This window comes from Leptodactylus fuscus, chromosome 5 (genome assembly GCF_031893055.1).
Source record: "Leptodactylus fuscus isolate aLepFus1 chromosome 5, aLepFus1.hap2, whole genome shotgun sequence".
Taxonomy (NCBI): domain Eukaryota; kingdom Metazoa; phylum Chordata; class Amphibia; order Anura; family Leptodactylidae; genus Leptodactylus; species Leptodactylus fuscus.
The window spans coordinates 211,965,017-211,985,328 of NC_134269.1; the positions used below are offsets into that span (position 1 = coordinate 211,965,017).

The following is a 20,312-nucleotide window of genomic DNA, read 5'->3' on the forward strand; positions in this document are numbered from 1 at the left end:
CAATACAGAACGGGGTCTGCCCAGCGCTCTATACGACACATTGTATAAACATGGCGGTATTGTTGATATGTTGATCGCGGCACCAGCGCTGATCAGCGACTTTTGTGTTTCAGGCTGCCCTGCAGGTCGGTGGCCACGGAGAGAGACTTCACCAGTGCAGGGAGGTGACGCTGCTGACGTACAAGGCCATCCCCATGCAGGTAGACGGTGAACCCTGCCGCCTCGCCCCTTCCCTCATTCGTATATCCTTAAGGAATCAAGCAAACATGGTACAGAAGAGCAAGAGGAGAACGTCCATGCCCTTACTTAATGAGTGAGTCACAGCGCCCCCGGTGGTAACAGATGGAAAGGAATTTCCTTGGAGGTCTTAAAGTTTAAAGACTATATCGCAACTATAGATATATTGTTATATACTGATCCATAATCGGACATCGGTATTGATTATAGTGTGCCGACCTTAAGGGGGCGCTCCGGGTGTGGTGGGGGGAGGGAGGAACATATAACTGGGAAAGGGGGGGGAGTAAATGCCCCAGATTCATCCCTACTGTCCACCAGTATTAAGTTACACGTCGTTGCGGGAAAGCTGGTTGTAGCTCACTGTGCTCCCTGCTGTCCCCGCTACTCTATCGTTAATAGTTAGACATACCATTCAGGGTTCTAGGAAAGCTGTATTGGTTGTCATTCAACTTTCCTAATGTCCTGATTAGCAAATAGGTAAAACATATTCCTGGTGATGTGTAGCTACACAGATTGCCATTCAGAACTCTAGGAAAGCTGTGCTATTTGTGTAGCAGTATAATAGGCGAGAATGACTCAAGGAAAGCTGAGTCAACACTTCCCTAGTGTCCTGAGTGGCGAATCGGTCAAGTTATGCAACAATAGGAAAATAACCAGCCATTATGTATGTGTGACAGAGTCCTTGGAAAGCTGAGTGAGATCAAGTGAGCACCATTCCAGCTTTTCTAAGATTCTGAAAGGCAAGTCTACCTAGTTATGCAACTATATGGAAACAGCAGATGTATTAGGGTGTTTCTAGATAGATTTGCTATTCAGGACTCTAGGAAAGCTGGGTCATGACTCCCAAGATTACCGCGATTACAACTTTCCTAGTATCCTGAATGGTAAATCTGCTTGTTTCATTTCTTTTCTGACTCGCCAAACAGGACGCCAGGAAAGATGGGTAACAAGTCTCCCATTCTGACCGCCATCACAGCTTTACCAGTATCCTGAACGGTGAACGTTTCTCATTATGCACTATTTTTCGGTATATTTGCCATTCAGGATCATTAGAAAGCTGGGTGAGTGAATCCTGTAGCCGGGTATCCTGAATGGCAACTGTGCTAACCTCTACATTAGTATGTAAGCATTGACTATCACTCAGCTTTCCGGGGAACAGATATCATATAATTGAGAAAAGTAGTTATATAGAGTTTGGATTACTTAAAGGGACATGCTGTGCAGTACTCTCCTCGTCCACTGTGTGGTGCCATCAGTCCTGTATGATGATGCATGAGTGTCACTTCATCGGTTGTGTAACTCACTCCTTTTGTTCCTGTTAATCTCTTGTGTGTCTGTCTCTTTCTCTCTCTGTCTCTCTCTCTCTCTCTGTCTCTCGCTCTCTCTCATGCCCTCTCACCTCTGGCTTGCACTCTGTCTTTGTGCTGGCTTTGTGCTGTCTGCCACAGTGTCCATAAAGTGCCCACCGCTGACCACCGACGCGTCTCCGCTCCCCCAGACTCCTTCACTGTGTAAGTATGGTCATTGTGACTGGCACCCCCTCCTCCCCTCTCACAGCACCAGCTGCCCACTCTCTACCTATGACTCACTTGTTTTTGTTGCTTACGCCCAGCGCCGTTCTCATCACTGCGGCGCCCCCACATGGTCCCTGTGCTGTTTTGCATGACTTGAGTTTATTAAAACACAAGGCTCAGTCCAAATCTTTGCCTGTTGTCAGGAGAGAGTGGCAGATCTGCGTCTAGGAGACAATTAGTTTACGTGTCGCCCCTCTTTTGTCATATGTATCTGCTGGGGAGCTCTTAAAGGGGCGCTTTACTGTATCCTAAGTTTCTGGACTTTTCTAATATACCTCCTCAACTCCTGATAATTTTCAGGATCTCTGTTTGCTGTCAGTGAATGGAAATCTTTTCTTTTTTTATGGCCATAGACCTAAAACATGTCTTAAAGGGAGTGTCACCAGAACGCAACATATCAGCCTAGCCCTGCAGATAGATAGGTTAGGGTCTCCTGAGTCAAACAATGTTTTCCACATGTAAATCGCTGCCTCCATTGCTGAGATATCGCTGTTTTTCTAATATGCAAATGAGCTCTTTGGGCAATGGCGGCTCCCTTGTGGCTTAAAGGGGCTCCGTTACCTATGAGTAAAACAGCGATAACTCGGCAACGCAGGCCCCGATTCACAAGGGGAGAACACCTTTTGATTCAGGAAACCCTAACCTATCTATCTGCGTGGTTAGATTTATATGTTTTGTTCTGATAACACTCCCTTTAAATCGATCTTATTCCCCATGAAATTAAAGTCATGTGGCAATAGACATTGTGTCCATCTATTACTCCTCCTGGAAGTGTAAGAAGAAGATAATAACTGAGCATTACCTTGTGAGTTCCTTTGAACATGTCAGTTTTAGTAAACGCTTACACTCCACATGGAATGAAGGAACAGTTATGAAGGAACTATGCTTAGTGTTGTTCCTCTTTTATTCCTCTTGGAAATCTAGAAACAATCTGATATTACCATTTACCTTATCAAATATCTTGAACACGTCTGTTTCCGTAACTTCTTGCACAATAATCTCTCTGCAGCATCTTTTCTTGGAACTTTGCATTTTACTATCCCTCTCTTATTCCTCCTGGAAATCTTGTACTGAATTGACAACGAGCTGTTAATATTTACCATGCCAGCATGTCTGCTTTAATAAATATTTGTATTGCCCATGAAGTAATAGTTATGGATATGTCTACTATAATATATAAGTGTACTCAGGAAATTCCTCCTGGGCATATAGAGATAAAGCGAGTGTTTGCATTTTGGGGGTCAGTAGGGGGCGTAACACTTCAAGCCTCGATTTGAGAATATCAGGGAATGTAGAGAGACAACCTTCCTAAAACGAGACTGGTGCCGCCTTGTTTTGTTTATTTTTTTCATTTCCAGGAAGGGTAACAGAGGAACTTTTCAATTCAGAGTTCCAAGACAAGATTCTCCCATTTTTTTGTATGGGGAATACAAGTTTTACTAAAGCGGGCTTGTCCGTAGCGATAAGTCCTCATAGACAGAGTGAGGGAGCGCTGATACACTGTAACAAACCATACACCTGGCAAACAAGAATGGCTCTATTCACTGACAGGAAGCCGAGATTCGGAATTCACCATTTCCTCTCTCACGGGGGAATCCTGTGTCTACAGCCCTAGTCTCAGCTCGGCCCCTTCTCTCACGGGCCCCCCGAGCACCGACACGGGCCCTGGTTACAATGTAAGATAAAATATATGCAGAATTATTTCCGTTTATCTTTGCCTTTTTGCTTTTTCTCTCCTCAGCCCACATTCAATACCCGACAGGCTACGAATACGAGTGAACCGGATCCGCCTGCAGGTGTACGAGGGCCTGCACTTCGACAAGGACAAACTGCGGGAAGCCTGTGAGTGTGTAAAGCGGGGGCCACACACTAACACTACAGCATGACATGTCTGAGTACAGTCTTATGGATTACTTATAGGGAAGTTTCGTCACGAGGTCCAAAAAAACCCACCCACCACCCAAAGACCTTTAATCCCCACCCACCCACTCTACGACCCCATACCCACACGTCCCAAACAAGAACGACGAGACCCCAAGGACACACTGATGACAAATCTCACATTGTATAGCAGCAGCTCAGCCCCATTCAAGTGAATGGGGCTTATCTGCAGTACCAAACACAGCCACTACACAATTTACGGTGCTGTGCTTGGTATTCAGCGAATACCTGAATGCTACAACCCCTTTAACTAGTTGATCGGACCATTCACCGGTCACGTTTTAATGACTTTGGTGGAATCCGCCTCGAAAGCAGCCGCCGATCCCTTCATGTGATCCCGCCACCGTCCAGGCAGCGGTGATGTATGCAGAGCAGTCCGTGCTCAGTCAGCGCTAAACGAGCCCAGAGTGACGGTCACGCTTCCCCGAGCAGGCCCTGCCACTTGAGGACCGAACACATAATAAAACCCTTAGGAAAGTTATATTACCCTTCACCTCCCCCCTTTCCCCGATCCCCCCGCAGCAATACATAACTTAATTGCTTTGTAGCATGTACCAAACTCAGCTGGGGCGCTGCCTTCCCCGCACGCTGCCAGTGCGCGGCGCGTAATGAAGTCCCTGTATGGGTGACGGTCGGAGTCATTAATCAACACTGCTGATAAGAGTTTAATAGAGTCGTGTTCAGACCCTGTACTCATTATTCATAGTCACTGCAGAGCTACAAGCGCCGCTGCAGCCGCCATGCCGCGGGACGTTGTGCGCAATTACACGGGAAGCCATCTACCTGTTTCCATGTCATGCAGACACCCGCCGTGAGTGTAGCTTTTGATTAACTAAAAAAAACACACCTACGCCCCTGTATACTCATCCGCCGGGGTCCTGGGGTGCGAAGAAGAGAGCAAACATTGACTGGCGGATTCAGGATCTGCTTAAAGGGGAAGTCATTTAAAAAAAAAAACAAAAACCTGTGATCAGAAAAAAAAGTTATTTTATATTAATATCTATTGTATGTTATGTAGGTGTCACTATAGTGCTGTAGGCGGGGTTACACTGAAAGATATAAAGATGGAGGCAGATAACTCAGGATCAGTACAGGATAAGTAATGTAATGTATGTACACAGTGACTGTACCAGCAGAATAGTGAGCACAGCTCTGGAGTATAATGCAGGATAAGTAATGTAATGTATGTACACAGTGACTGTACCAGCAGAATAGTGAGCGCAGCTCTGGAGTATAATACAGGATAAGTAATGTAATGTATGTACACAGTGACTGCACCAGCAGAATAGTGAGCGCAGCTCTGGAGTATAATACAGGATAAGTAATGTAATGTATGTACACAGTGACTGTACCAGCAGAATAGTGAGCACAGCTCTGGAGTATAATACAGGATAAGTAATGTAATGTATGTACACAGTGACTGTACCAGCAGAATAGTGAGCACAGCTCTGGAGTATACTACAGGATAAGTAATGTAATGTATGTACACAGTGACTGCACCAGCAGAATAGTGAGCGCAGCTCTGGAGTATAATACAGGATAAGTAATGTAATGTATGTACACAGTGACTGTACCAGCAGAATAGTGAGCACAGCTCTGGAGTATAATACAGGATAAGTAATGTAATGTATGTACACAGTGACTGTACCAGCAGAATAGTGAGCACAGCTCTGGAGTATACTACAGGATAAGTAATGTAATGTATGTACACAGTGACTGCACCAGCAGAATAGTGAGCGCAGCTCTGGAGTATAATACAGGATAAGTAATGTAATGTATGTACACAGTGACTGTACCAGCAGAATAGTGAGCACAGCTCTGGAGTATACTACAGGATAAGTAATGTAATGTATGTACACAGTGACTGCACCAGCAGAATAGTGAGCGCAGCTCTGGAGTATAATACAGGATAAGTAATGTAATATATGTACACAGTGACTGTACCAGCAGAATAGTGAGCACAGCTCTGGAGTATACTACAGGATAAGTAATGTAATGTATGTACACAGTGACTGCACCAGCAGAATAGTGAGCGCAGCTCTGGAGTATAATACAGGATAAGTAATGTAATGTATGTACACAGTGACTGTACCAGCAGAATAGTGAGTGCAGCTCTGCAGTATAATACAGGATAAGGAATGTAATGTATGTACACAGTGACTGTACCAGCAGAATAGTGAGCGCAGCTCTGGAGTATAATACAGGATAAGTAATGTAATGTACACAGTGACTGCACCAGCAGAATAGTGAGCGCAGCTCTGGAGTATAATACAGGATAAGTAATGTAATGTATGTCCACAGTGACTGTACCAGCAGAATAGTGAGCGCAGCTCTGGAGTATAATACAGGATAAGTAATGTAATGTATGTACACAGTGACTGTACCAGCAGAATAGTGAGCGCAGCTCTGGAGTATAATACAGGATAAGTAATGTAATGTACACAGTGACTGCACCAGCAGAATAGTGAGCGCAGCTCTGGAGTGTAATACAGGATAAGTAATGTAATGTATGTACAGAGTGACTGTACCAGCAGAATAGTGAGCGCAGCTCTGGAGTATAATACAGGATAAGTAATGTAATGTATGTACACAGTGACTGTACCAGCAGTATAGTGAGCGCAGCTCTGGGGTATAATACAGGATAAGTAATGTAATGTATGTACACAGTGACTGTACCAGCAGTATAGTGAGCACAGCTCTGGGGTATAATACAGGATAAGTAATGTAATGTATGTACACAGTGACTGCACCAGCAGAATAGTGAGCACAGCTCTGGAGTATAATACAGGATAAGTAATGTAATGTATGTACACAGTGACTGTACCAGCAGAATAGTGAGCACAGCTCTGGAGTATAATACAGGATAAGTAATGTAATGTATGTACACAGTGACTGCACCAGCAGAATAGTGAGCACAGCTCTGGAGTATAATACAGGATAAGTAATGTAATGTATGTACACAGTGACTGCACCAGCAGAATAGTGAGCGCAGCTCTGGAGTATAATACAGGATAAGTAATGTAATGTATGTACACAGTGACTGTACCAGCAGAATAGTGAGCGCAGCTCTGGAGTATAATACAGGATAAGTAATGTATGTACACAGTGACTGTACCAGCAGAATAGTGAGCGCAGCTCTGGAGTATAATACAGGATAAGTAAAGTGATGTATGTACACAGTGACTGTACCAGCAGAATAGTGAGCGCAGCTCTGGAGTATAATACAGGATAAGTAATGTAATGTATGTACACAGTGACTGTACCAGCAGAATAGTGAGCGCAGCTCTGGAGTATAATACCGGATATAACTCAGGATCAGTACAGGATAAGTAATGTGACATGTAGTAAGTGTATATACGTCATGTTTTCCTCTTTCCATTCTCCTGCTTCTGACTCAAAAAAACTCATCCGGACTGAAAACACATCTTTTCCATATCAGGCCGGCACATTTCAGTCGTAATTAAAGTAATTAGGACTTTCATCTCCAGACTTGCAGATAACAATGAGGAGGAGATGGCAGGCAAGAGGATGATTAAAACCTGGGCTGTGAGATCGCTGGACCGTACGGCAAGGACTAGATTAAAAACAGCAGCGAGTGGAATGAGAAGAGCTATTGGCTGTAATGTAGGAGAACAGGGCCAGCTCTTCCCCAGCCTAGTATATATAATATGTACCTCATATCTATCTATCTATCTATCTATCTATCTATCTATCTATCTATCTATCTCCTATCTATCTATCTATCTATCTATCTATCTATCTCCTATCTATCTATCTATCTATCTATCTATCTATCTCCTATCTATCTATCTATCTATCTATCTATCTATCTATCTATCTATCTATCTATCTAGATAGATAATCTATCTCCTATCTATCTATCTATCTATCTATCTATCTATCTATCTATCTATCTATCTATCTATCTATCTATCCATCCATCCATCTATCCATTGTGTTATATACATGATGAAGGGTTTTCATCCTCTAGGTGTGAGTTATCTCAGCACGAAGTGATCTAGAACATGACAATGAGCTGATACATATGTATGTATATGACATATATGTTGCTTCATATCCCTCGGACCTATATCTGATTAACCCTTCTCTCTCTGCTTTCTCTCTCAGCCATCCCTCTAGGGATCATTGTGGTACGAGGAGACTGTGACCTGGAAACTTGCCGGATGTATATTGACCGCCTTCAAGAGGTTAGTAGTGCCTGTATTGCTCTATATCAGTGTATGCTATGTCAGTGGGGGTCTCACTGCTAGGACCCCACTGATCCCAGGAGGGTGATCCTGTATCCCCAATTGGATGATAGCCAAGCCTGAGTGCTGTTGCAATATTTCGGGCATATGATAGGGATACAACTTTTCTCCCCTGAATTCTCTTTCTAGTGGGTATTACTGAATGGAGGGAACTGTCGTAGTCGTAGTCAGGAAAAATTTTCATCTTAGTAATTCTGTGACTGACTTAGCAGATGATTCCTATTCACTGAGATATCAGATATAACAACAGGAGAATAGTCTGTGAGCTCTTAATAAATCATATGTCATCCAGAGAGACTCTTGGGGTGGAGACAGATGTGTGAAATTCACCCGCGGCAGATAGCGCAGATTGTAATACATAAGAATAGCAGGTGAGCTGCAGTATACAGAGGACCAGCAGGTGGCAGTACAAACCAACTCCTGCATCAAAAATATTCACAATTTGTTGTGTTGTAAAACAGAATCTGTTCTTGACAGTTTTCAGTCTTTCCTGGCAAAGGCACCGACACAATACACAATAGTGACTGGCAACAGAAACTCACTAAGAGTATCAGACTGAGCCCTGGTAGTGTGTGCTATATAATAACTGTGAGCAATCGTAATAATAGTGAATTGTCTGATAAATGTCTCTATATATCTGTCTGAAGGATCTTCATTCCGTGACCGCACACAGAGATCACTGCCAGGTAAGTAACGTACTTATATACAGCAATATTTACTACTATAATACTGCCCCCTGTGTACAAGAATATAACTACTATAATACTGCTCCTATGTACAAGAATATAACTACTATAATACTGCTCCTATGTACAAGAATATAACTACTATAATACTACCTCCTATGTACAAGAATATAACTACTATAATACTGCCCCCTATGTACAAGAATATAACTACTATAATACTACTCCTATGTACAAGAATATAACTACTATAATACTGCTCCTATGTACAAGAATATAACTACTATAATACTACCTCCTATGTACCAGAATATAACTACTATAATACTGCTCCTATGTACAAGAATATAACTACTATAATACTACTCCTATGTACAAGAATATAACTACTATAATACTGCTCCTATGTACAAGAATATAACTACTATAATACTGCTCCTATGTACAAGAATCTAACTACTATAATACTACTCCTATGTACAAGAATATAACTACTATAATACTGCTCCTATGTACAAGAATATAACTACTATAATACTGCCTCCTATGTACAAGAATATAACTACTATAATACTACCTCCTATGTACAAGAATATAACTACTATAATACTACCTCCTATGTACAAGAATATAACTACTATAATACTGCTCCTATGTACAAGAATATAACTACTATAATACTACTCCTATGTACAAGAATATAACTACTATAATACTGCTCCTATGTACAATTATATAACTACTATAATACTGCTCCTATGTACAATAATATAACTACTATAATACTGCTCCTATGTACAAGAATATAACTACTATAATACTGCTCCTATGTACAAGAATATAACTACTATAATACTGCTCCTATGTACAAGAATATAACTACTATAATACTACTCCTATGTACAAGAATATAGCTACTATAATACTGCTCCTATGTACAAGAATATAACTACTATAATACTGCTCCTATGTACAAGAATATAACTATTATAATACTACCTCCTATGTACAAGAATATAACTACTATAATACTACCCCCTATGTACAAGAATATAACTACTATAATACTACTCCTATGTATAAGAATATAACTACTATAATACTGCTCCTATGTACAAGAATATAACTACTATAATACTACTCCTATGTACAAGAATATAACTACTATAATACTGCTCCTATGTACAAGAATATAACTACTATAATACTGCTCCTATGTACAAGAATCTAACTACTATAATACTACTCCTATGTACAAGAATATAACTACTATAATACTGCTCCTATGTACAAGAATATAACTACTATAATACTACCTCCTATGTACAAGAATATAACTACTATAATACTGCCTCCTATGTACAAGAATATAACTACTATAATACTACCTCCTATGTACAAGAATATAACTACTATAATACTACCTCCTATGTACAAGAATATAACTACTATAATACTGCTCCTATGTACAAGAATATAACTACTATAATACTACTCCTATGTACAAGAATATAACTACTATAATACTGCTCCTATGTACAATTATATAACTACTATAATACTACTCCTATGTACAATAATATAACTACTATAATACTACTCCTATGTACAAGAATATAACTACTATAATACTACTCCTATGTATAAGAATATAACTACTATAATACTACTCCTATGTACAAGAATATAACTACTATAATACTGCTCCTATGTACAAGAATATAACTACTATAATACTACCTCCTATGTACAAGAATATAACTACTATAATACTACCTCCTATGTACAAGAATGTAACTACTATAATACTGCTCCTATGTACAAGAATATAACTACTATAATACTACCCCCTATGTACAAGAATATAACTACTATACTACTACTCCTATGTACAATAATATAACTACTATAATACTACTCCTATGTACAAGAATATAACTACTATAATACTGCTCCTATGTACAAGAATATAACTACTATAATACTGCTCCTATGTATAAGAATATAACTACTATAATACTACTCCTATGTACAAGAATATAACTACTATAATACTGCTCCTATGTACAAGAATATAACTACTATAATACTACCTCCTATGTACAAGAATATAACTACTATAATACTACCTCCTATGTACAAGAATATAACTACTATAATACTGCTCCTATGTACAAGAATATAACTACTATAATACTACTCCTATGTACAAGAATATAACTACTATAATACTGCTCCTATGTACAATTATATAACTACTATAATACTACTCCTATGTACAATAATATAACTACTATAATACTACTCCTATGTACAAGAATATAACTACTATAATACTACTCCTATGTATAAGAATATAACTACTATAATACTACTCCTATGTACAAGAATATAACTACTATAATACTGCTCCTATGTACAAGAATATAACTACTATAATACTACCTCCTATGTACAAGAATATAACTACTATAATACTACCTCCTATGTACAAGAATGTAACTACTATAATACTGCTCCTATGTACAAGAATATAACTACTATAATACTACCCCCTATGTACAAGAATATAACTACTATACTACTACTCCTATGTACAATAATATAACTACTATAATACTACTCCTATGTACAAGAATATAACTACTATAATACTGCTCCTATGTACAAGAATATAACTACTATAATACTGCTCCTATGTACAAGAATATAACTACTATAATACTACTCCTATGTACAAGAATATAACTACTATAATACTGCTCCTATGTACAAGAATATAACTACTATAATACTACCTCCTATGTACAAGAATATAACTACTATAATACTGCCCCTATGTACAAGAATATAACTACTATAATACTACCTCCTATGTACAAGAATATAACTACTATAATACTGCTCCTATGTACAAGAATATAACTACTATAATACTGCTCCTATGTACAAGAATATAACTACTATAATACTGCCCCTATGTACAAGAATATAACTACTATAATACTACCTCCTATGTACAAGAATATAACTACTATAATACTGCTCCTATGTACAAGAATATAACTACTATAATACTACTCCTATGTACAAGAATATAACTACTATAATACTGCTCCTATGTACAAGAATATAACTACTATAATACTGCTCCTATGTACAAGAATATAACTACTGTAATACTACCTCCTATGTACAAGAATATAACTACTATAATACTACTCCTATGTACAAGAATATAACTACTATAATACTACCTCCTATGTACAAGAATATAACTACTATAATACTGCTCCTATGTACAAGAATATAACTACTATAATACTACTCCTATGTACAATAATATAACTACTATAATACTGACCCCTATTTACATGAATATATCCCTATACTATGTATTACTATTCTTATCTTACTGTACCCCTCTCTTTTCCTCTGCTGTAGGACCATGAGGGTTCATTACCACGGTTGCTCTCTGCTCAGCGGCTCAATCCTCGATGGTGCTTCCTAGACGGTATATATTATCTTCCAGGTTCTTTCTTTGTATACTTTGCAGCAGATGACGTTCCTAAATCTTATATGTCTATTTCTTTTTCTCTTCCCTACCCGCACAGCTACCTCTGCTGACCGGTTTTATCGTATAGATAGATCTCAGGTGAGTGGCAGTAGGGGGCGCTGTTTCTTTGGGTCATCATTGGGAGAATTGAATGCAGTTCTATGGAAGGAAACCCTATGTCCGCAGTCAGTGTGAGGCCTAGGCCATCTTTATAGCTTTCCCATATCCCTGAATGATCAGTGGGATGAGTGTTAGTGTGGCAGTAATGGATATATAACTTGGTACGTCAACTGTTCAGGGTTCTGGGAAAGCTGGGTGGCAGCCATATTGGAACTGCTTTGCAGCGATTAGTTTTGTACAATACATGGTATTATTCCGTCGCCCGGATCTGGCTCTGACATTTGTTTACCTCCGCCGCTTTCTCACCTCCCCGTATTGTCTCGAACAACAGAAAACAAATGAAGTGCGTGAGCAGACGGCGGAGCGGAGCAGTTTGCTGGATAATTGCTGTGCGTCTGTCTCCGCAGGAACATCTACATTTTGTCACTGAGATTTCCCAGGATGAGATCTTCATATTAGATCCTGAGGCCTGTGGGAGTCCGCAGGGCAGTGCCGGGACGGGGATGCCGGATCTTGTGGTGGAACAACCCTCAGGGTAAGTCCATCATGGGGCATTCGGACCAGGACGGGGGTGCTTCATTCACATTGATTTTACTGCTTGTGTCCCTATGGCATGGTATCTGCTCTGGTTGTGTTTCAGTCAGAAGTAAGTGGAAAAATTGACACAGTAGAGTAGATAAGTTGCATGGATCAGTGGTGTTATCTATAGAGGTGTTATCTTCTATTGTTATCCTCTCTGTGATGTAAATGAGGCGCTGCGACAATGAAAAGCCCTAAACAACTGCAGGGTCAGGGCGGAATCCGTCTCCAAATCAAAAGCAGATTCCACTGTGTGTACGGGGCTGAAACAATGAAAGACAATGTGATTAACCCTTCAATCGCCACATCAAACCATCTCTACGCCTCCTCATACAGGTTGTCCGAGTGGTGGACGCCAACCTGCCGGAAACGTATAGTGAGTGACAGCTGCGTCCCCGGGAAGTTGTCTCTACAGAACGAGCTGTCAGACAAGACGCGGGACTCTCCTCCCTCCAGCGCCCTCCCGTAAGTCTCCAGTGTTATATAAATTTATGTAAAATATCAGGTTTGTCTGAGCCAGAAATTTTTGGAACATCTGTAACGCACCCAGCTGGTTTGGAAGCAGCTCACTGTTCTCTAGTATTAACACATTATAGTGACGTGTAATGGCGGCCTATAGTGTCGTGTAATGGCGGCCTACTGTGACATGTAATGGCGGCCTACAGTAACGTGTAATGGCGGCCTATAGTGTCGTGTAATGGCGGCCTACAGTGTCGTGTAATGGCGGCCTATAGTGTCGTGTAATGGCGGACTACAGTGTCGTGTAATGGCGGCCTACAGAGTCATGTAATGGCAGCCTACAGAGTCGTGTAATGGCGGCCTACAGTGACGTGTAATGGCAGCCTACAGTGACGTGTAATGGCGGCCTATAGTGTCGTGTAATGGCGGCCTACAGTGACGTGTAACGGCGGCCTACAGTGACATGTAATGGCGGCCTATAGTGTCGTGTAATGGCGGCCTACAGTGACGTGTAATGGTGGCCTACAGTGACGTGTAATGGCGGCCTACAGTGACGTGTAATGGCGGCCTACAGTGTCGTGTAATGGCGGCCTACAGTGACGTGTAATGGCGGCCTACAGTGTCGTGTAATGGCGGCCTACAGAGTCATGTAATGGCGGCCTACAGAGTCGTGTAATGGCGGCCTACAGTGACGTGTAATGGCAGCCTACAGTGACGTGTAATGGCGGCCTACAGTGACGTGTAATGGCAGCTTACAGTGAATTGTAATGGCGGCCTACAGTGACGTGTAATGGCGGCCTACAGTGACGTGTAATGGCAGCTTACAGTGACGTGTAATGGCGGCCTACAGTGACGTGTAATGGCGGCCTACAGTGACGTGTAATGGCGGCCTACAGTGACGTGTAATGGCGGCCTACAGTGTCGTGTAATGGCGGCCTACAGTGTCGTGTAATGGCGGCCTACAGTGACGTGTAATGGCGGCCTACAGTGATGTGTAATGGCGGCCTACAGTGATGTGTAATGGTGGCCTACAGTGTCGTGTAATGGCGGCCTACAGTGACGTGTAATGGCGGCCTACAGTTATGTGTAATGGCGGCCTACAGTGATGTGTAATGGTGGCCTACAGTGACGTGTAATGGCTGCCTACAGTGACGTGTAATGGCGGCCTACAGTGTCGTGTAATGGCGGTCTACAGTGACGTGTAATGGTGGCCTACAGTGACGTGTAATGGCGGCCTACAGTGACATGTAATGGCGGCTTACAGTGACGTGTAATGGCGGCCTACAGTGACGTGTAATGGCAGCTTACAGTGACGTGTAATGGCGGCCTACAGTGACGTGTAATGGCGGCCTACAGTGACGTGTAATGGTGGCCTACAGTGACGTGTAATGGCGGCCTACAGTGACGTGTAATGGCGGCCTACAGTGACGTGTAATGGCGGCCTACAGTGTCGTGTAATGGCGGCCTACAGTGTCGTGAAATGGCGGCCTACAGTGACGTGTAATGGCGGCCTACAGTGACGTGTAATGGTGGCCTACAGTGATGTGTAATGGTGGCCTACAGTGTCGTGTAATGGCGGCCTACAGTGATGTGTAATGGCGGCCTACAGTGATGTGTAATGGTGGCCTACAGTGTCGTGTAATGGCGGCCTACAGTGATGTGTAATGGTGGCTTACAGTGACGTGTAATGGCGGCCTACAGTGACGTGTAATGGCGGCCTACAGTGACGTGTAATGGCGGCCTACAGTGTCGTGTAATGGCGGCCTACAGTGTCGTGTAATGGCGGCCTACAGTGACGTGTAATGGCGGCCTACAGTGATGTGTAATGGCGGCCTACAGTGATGTGTAATGGTGGCCTACAGTGTCGTGTAATGGCGGCCTACAGTGACGTGTAATGGCGGCCTACAGTGATGTGTAATGGCGGCCTACAGTGATGTGTAATGGTGGCCTACAGTGACGTGTAATGGCGGCCTGCAGTGACGTGTAATGGCGGCCTACAGTGTCGTGTAATGGCGGCCTACAGTGACGTGTAATGGCGGTAATATGTTAGGTTACGCTTAGTTAGCTCATTCATTCTTTAGGCCTCATTTACAAAGCGGTGATCAGTCTGTCTGACGGTAACCAAGTTACCCAGATCTGATTGGCCAATTTCGGTATTCGACCATGGCCGGGGTCACTATGTATCCGCTACTGCTTGCAACCCATTCCCGAATGACAAGTCTGTCTTGGTTAACAGCAGTACCGAGATGTATCCTTCAATAACTAGATAGATTTACACCTCTCAGGTGGGCGCTGTCTTGGTGGCCATATTGGTTGTAACTAAGAAACGGGCGAATCAAGAATTATGGTTTGTTTTTGTTTTTTTTAATTTAAGGGAAAATTGCATTTTCCTCATAAAACAGATTAAAACTCCAATGTTTTATCGGCAGCTCCGAAAGGGTTCATGAAAATTTTTTTGGCTGCGATCCGCTATCGCACTCGTCCTCAGGGCACCGAGAAAATGAGATTGTAATTGCCGGCATGCAGGAGAAAATTAATTATACGTTCTGCTTTTTAATCAAGCGAGCGCGGAGTTAATTCTGTTTTATTTCAGGTGGGATCTGATTAGTCATGGCGATGATGGGGATAGGAGGGGGGAGGGGAGGAAGCCCCCCTTGTAGGAGCACACCTGGAGCCGACACCTACGGAGGAGGCATTGGAGCGATTTCTAGGGAACATTCGTCGGTTCTTGTCTTTGGCAGTGTTATGCTGAAATCCTGGACCGGCGCGCTAAAGTGGCAATGGCGATATGATAATACCGCCCCATATGTGTCCTCCAGCTCTGCTGCGTGGTAGACCAACGGCCAACCGTGCGGATCGTTCCTAGCACCCTCGGTCAAATTACTTTTTTCTGATAGGGTTGTCAAGGCTTTGTGTGCCGTCTCTTTCTCTTGACCAATCAGCTCCGACGATGTAGATCTCACCGGCCTTCTGTTCCTGGGATAGGAAGTAGCTGTCTGTTACAATTGTGAGACTTGTTTTCAAGGACAAATGTCACTGGGTCACTCGGATAATCCCACTACCTCGTCTAGGTCCACATGGCACCCAGAATAAGATGAGACCCTTGTTTCTCTTACTGTGCTTGAGAGGAAGTAGCTACGGTGAAGGAGGAAGTAGCTATAGTAAAGGAGGAAGTAGCTGCAGTAAAGAAGGAAGTAGCTATAGTAAGGGAGGAAGTAGCTACAGTCAAGGAGGAAGTAGCTACAGTGAGGAAGGAAGTAGCTAAAGTGAAGGAGGAAGTAGCTACAGTAAAGAAGGAAGTAGCTATAGTAAGGGAGGAAGTAGCTGCAGTGAAGGAGGAAGTAGCTATAGTGAAGGAGGAAGTAGCTATAGTAAGGGAGGAAGTAGCTACAGTAAGGGAGGAGGTAGCTAAAGTGAAGGAGGAAGTACCTACAGTGAAGGAGGAAGTAGCTATAGTGAAGGAGGAAGTAGCTATAGTAAGGGAGGAAGTAGCTATAGTGAATGAGGATGTAACTTAAAGGGTGGAGGAAGTAGCTACAAGGCTGGAGGAAGAAGTGAAGAAGGAAGTAGTTATAGTGAAGAAAGAAGTAGCTACTGTGAAGGGGGAAGTAGCTACAAAGCTGGGGAAGTAGCTATAGTGAAAGAAGAAGCAGCTATAGTGAAGGAAGAAGTAGCTTCAAGGCTGGAGGAAGTCGCTGTAGTGAAGGAGGAAGTACCTACAAGGCTGGAGGAAGTGCCTATAGTGGGGGATGAAGTAGCTTCAAGGCTGGGGGAAGTACCAACAGTTGGGGAAGAAGTAGCTACAAGTCTAGAGAAAGAAGCTATAGTAAAGGAGGAAGTAGCTACAGTGAAGGGGGAAGTAACTATAATAAAGGAGGAAGGACATGCTCAATCTTTCCTGCCCCCACCATCTACCATTGAGGGAAGTCCGGACCCCTCCATACACATTAGATGGTCAGCCTGTCCTGGTTTGATAGACATTCATGTAATGAGCTTGGACACCTTATGTTTTCTCCCTGTCTGTATTAGTGACAGTTCACATTTGTACTTATATCACATCTGGACATTTGTGGTCACTGGAGGGGCCGTCAGCGCTGCCCCACAGAAGGCGATGTATGAGATATCAGAGTCAGATAAGGACTGCGAGTAATGAGGTTATTCTGATGGACGGAGTCCTCCGTGGAGCCCGAGCCGAGATGAAATCTTTCTTGACAGAACTGAGATTACCAGTCACACACAGCCGAGCTTAAAAGACTATCTGTAAAACATGGAGCTGATCTATTTCGGGATGACTCGGCCTCGTGTGTCTCTTCAGTCCCCTGTATATTTCTCACCTGCTGAGCTCATGTTCTCCTGAGCCTGGCGACTGATGAGCCAATTCTGCCGGTGCCAGCAGCGTTTTGTCTCCGAATTTGTGAGTAGTTACTGCTGATTTTTTTGTGTAAATTTTTGGAATAATTCCAGGCTAGCTAAGTAAAATAATCTTACATCCCTCCATGTAGGATTCCCATAACCTATAGTTACCTACATTATGTACCTTTTAACCCTTTTATATTCCTGTTTGTGTTGGGATCATCTTTTGCTTTTCTCCACCGTTGGGAGGGTCAGGTGGTCTGTCTGTTCTAACCCTATAAAAGTCCTAAAGTAGAATGAGCTGCATTTCCATATTCACAAACCTGATATGAGGTTTGAGATTTATTATCTGTCTAGTGCAGCGGTCCTCAAACTACGGCCCGCCAAGAACATTTTTATGGTCCGGCGCATGTGGCCTGCGCTCCGTCGCCCAGATCGCTCACTAAAGGGGAATCCGGTGCAGGATTCCCCGTTTGAAAGCAATCGCTGCTTTCAGCTGTATGTGCAAATACACATACAACTGAAAGCAGTCAGTATAGGCCGCGGTCCGTGCGACCGGGCCTACACTGACTGCAGAATGTAACCTCTGCCCCGACGCAGGCGCAATGATGTAAGTCATATGCTCCTGCAGTCAGAAGAAGGAGGAGGACGCCTGGCAACTCTTCATGGGTAAGTATAATACTGTGTGTGTGTGAGGGGGGGGGGGGACTGAAGGGCATATAATATAGTGTGTGGGGGTGTACTGAGGAGCAAATAATACTGTGTGGGGGAGGGCGCACTGAGGAGCATATAATTCTGTGTGGGGGGCATACTGTGGAGCATATAATACTGGTGGGGGCGTACTGAGGAGCATATAATACTGTGTGTGTGGGGGTGGGGTGCGTACTGTGAAGCATATAATACTGTGTGGGGGTGGTTTGCACCGTACTGAGGAGCATATAATACTGTGTGTGTGTGTGGGGGGGGGGCATTGAAGAGCATATAATACAGTGTGAGGAGGGGCGTACTGAGGAGCATATAATACTGTGTGGGGAGGGGCGTACTGTGGAGCTTATAATACTGTGTGGGGAGGGGTGTACTGTGGAGCATATAATACTATGTGGAGAGGGGCGTACTGTGGAGCATATAATACTATGTGGAGAGGGGCGTACTGTGGAGCATATAATACTGTGTGGGGAGGGGCGTACTGTGGAGCTTATAATACTGTGTGGGGAGGGGCGTACTGTGGAGCTTATAATACTGTGTGGGGAGGGGTGTACTGTGGAGCATATAATACTATGTGGAGAGGGGCGTACTGTGGAGCATATAATACTATGTGGAGAGGGGCGTACTGTGGAGCATATAATACTGTGTGGGGAGAGGCGTACTGTGGAGCTTATAATACTGTGTGGGGAGGGGCGTACTGTGGAGCATATAATACTGTGTGGGGAGGGGTGTACTGTGGAGCATATAATACTATGTGGAGAGGGGCGTACTGTGGAGCATATAATACTGTGTGGGGAGAGGCGTACTGTGGAGCATATAATACTGTGGGGAGGGGCGTACTGTGGAGCATATAATAATATGTGGGGAGAGGCATACTGTGGAGCATATAATACTATGTGGGGAGAGGCGTACTGTGGAGCATATACTGTGTGGGGAGGGGGCGTACTGTGGAGCATATAATACTGTGTGGGGAGGGGCGTACTATGGAGCATATAATACTGTGTGGGGAGGGGCGTACTGAGGAGCATATAATACTGTGTGAGGGGCGTACTAAGGAGCATATAGTACTGTGTGTGGGGCCACTGTGGAGCATATAATACTGTGTGGGGAGGGGCGTACTGTGGAGCATATAATACTGTGGGCAGCCTGCTGTGAAGTGTATAATACTGTGTAGGAAGCTACTGTGGTGCGTATAATTTTATTTTAAACTATATTTAGGCCCTCCAGTAGTCTGAGGGACAGTGAACTGGCCCCCTGTTTAAAAAGTTTGAGGACCCCATGTCTAGTGCATGAAAGAAAATCTGAGTGGGATGAGCAGGACACAGGACCTGCAGAACTTGTCACAGTCCCTTCCTTTATTCTAATGAATGTTACAGTATTTTCAGTGTTTTGGACACCAGGGGGCGATACATAACCAGTCTCCCAGGATAACACTAGCCTATAAGGACTATAAAGGTCACAACCAATGGAAATGTGCAACCGATGTAAGGTGAGGAGGTGCGATGGGTCATCGGTGGTCATCCTAGGGCATAGGTCTTCATGTAATGCTACTTTACTATTTGTCGGAGCCGCTTTGCCCTCCGGCGAGTTAATGGTTTGGAAAACTAATAATGGAATCTTAATGAAAATAGCTTTAGGTGCGGGTAGTGATTGCTTTTTGTGTACATTTCCAATATCTGATAATAAGCTTAGCTGCCTTGCCCTCCAGGCGAGATGTGAACTGAGGCTTACAAATAATTATATGCATAGAAATGGCATTATTTGTGTAGACTTTTCACCCAAAGGTTCTTGGAAGGTGCTTGTGGAGATCCACGTGGTGCAAGGAGTCTTATAG

At 43.0% G+C, this 20,312-nt stretch overlaps 1 protein-coding gene across 6 annotated transcripts in view; it reads left to right on the forward strand.

The window, feature by feature from the left end:
* The window catches only part of DGKI (diacylglycerol kinase iota), a 151,936-nt gene that overhangs the window by 107,031 nt on the left and 24,593 nt on the right, over positions 1–20,312 (forward strand). For 5 of the 6 annotated variants that reach the window (XM_075275203.1, XM_075275204.1, XM_075275207.1 and 2 more), the window contains exons 20-28: positions 114–313; positions 1,686–1,748; positions 3,553–3,653; positions 7,881–7,960; positions 8,668–8,706; positions 12,151–12,220; positions 12,321–12,361; positions 12,790–12,917; positions 13,298–13,426. In XM_075275203.1, coding sequence (XP_075131304.1) covers positions 114–313; positions 1,686–1,748; positions 3,553–3,653; positions 7,881–7,960; positions 8,668–8,706; positions 12,151–12,220; positions 12,321–12,361; positions 12,790–12,917; positions 13,298–13,426 — 851 coding nt within the window. The remainder of the gene's footprint in view (positions 1–113; positions 314–1,685; positions 1,749–3,552; positions 3,654–7,880; positions 7,961–8,667; positions 8,707–12,150; positions 12,221–12,320; positions 12,362–12,789; positions 12,918–13,297; positions 13,427–20,312) is intronic. The other variant, XM_075275208.1, reaches the window with a different exon arrangement.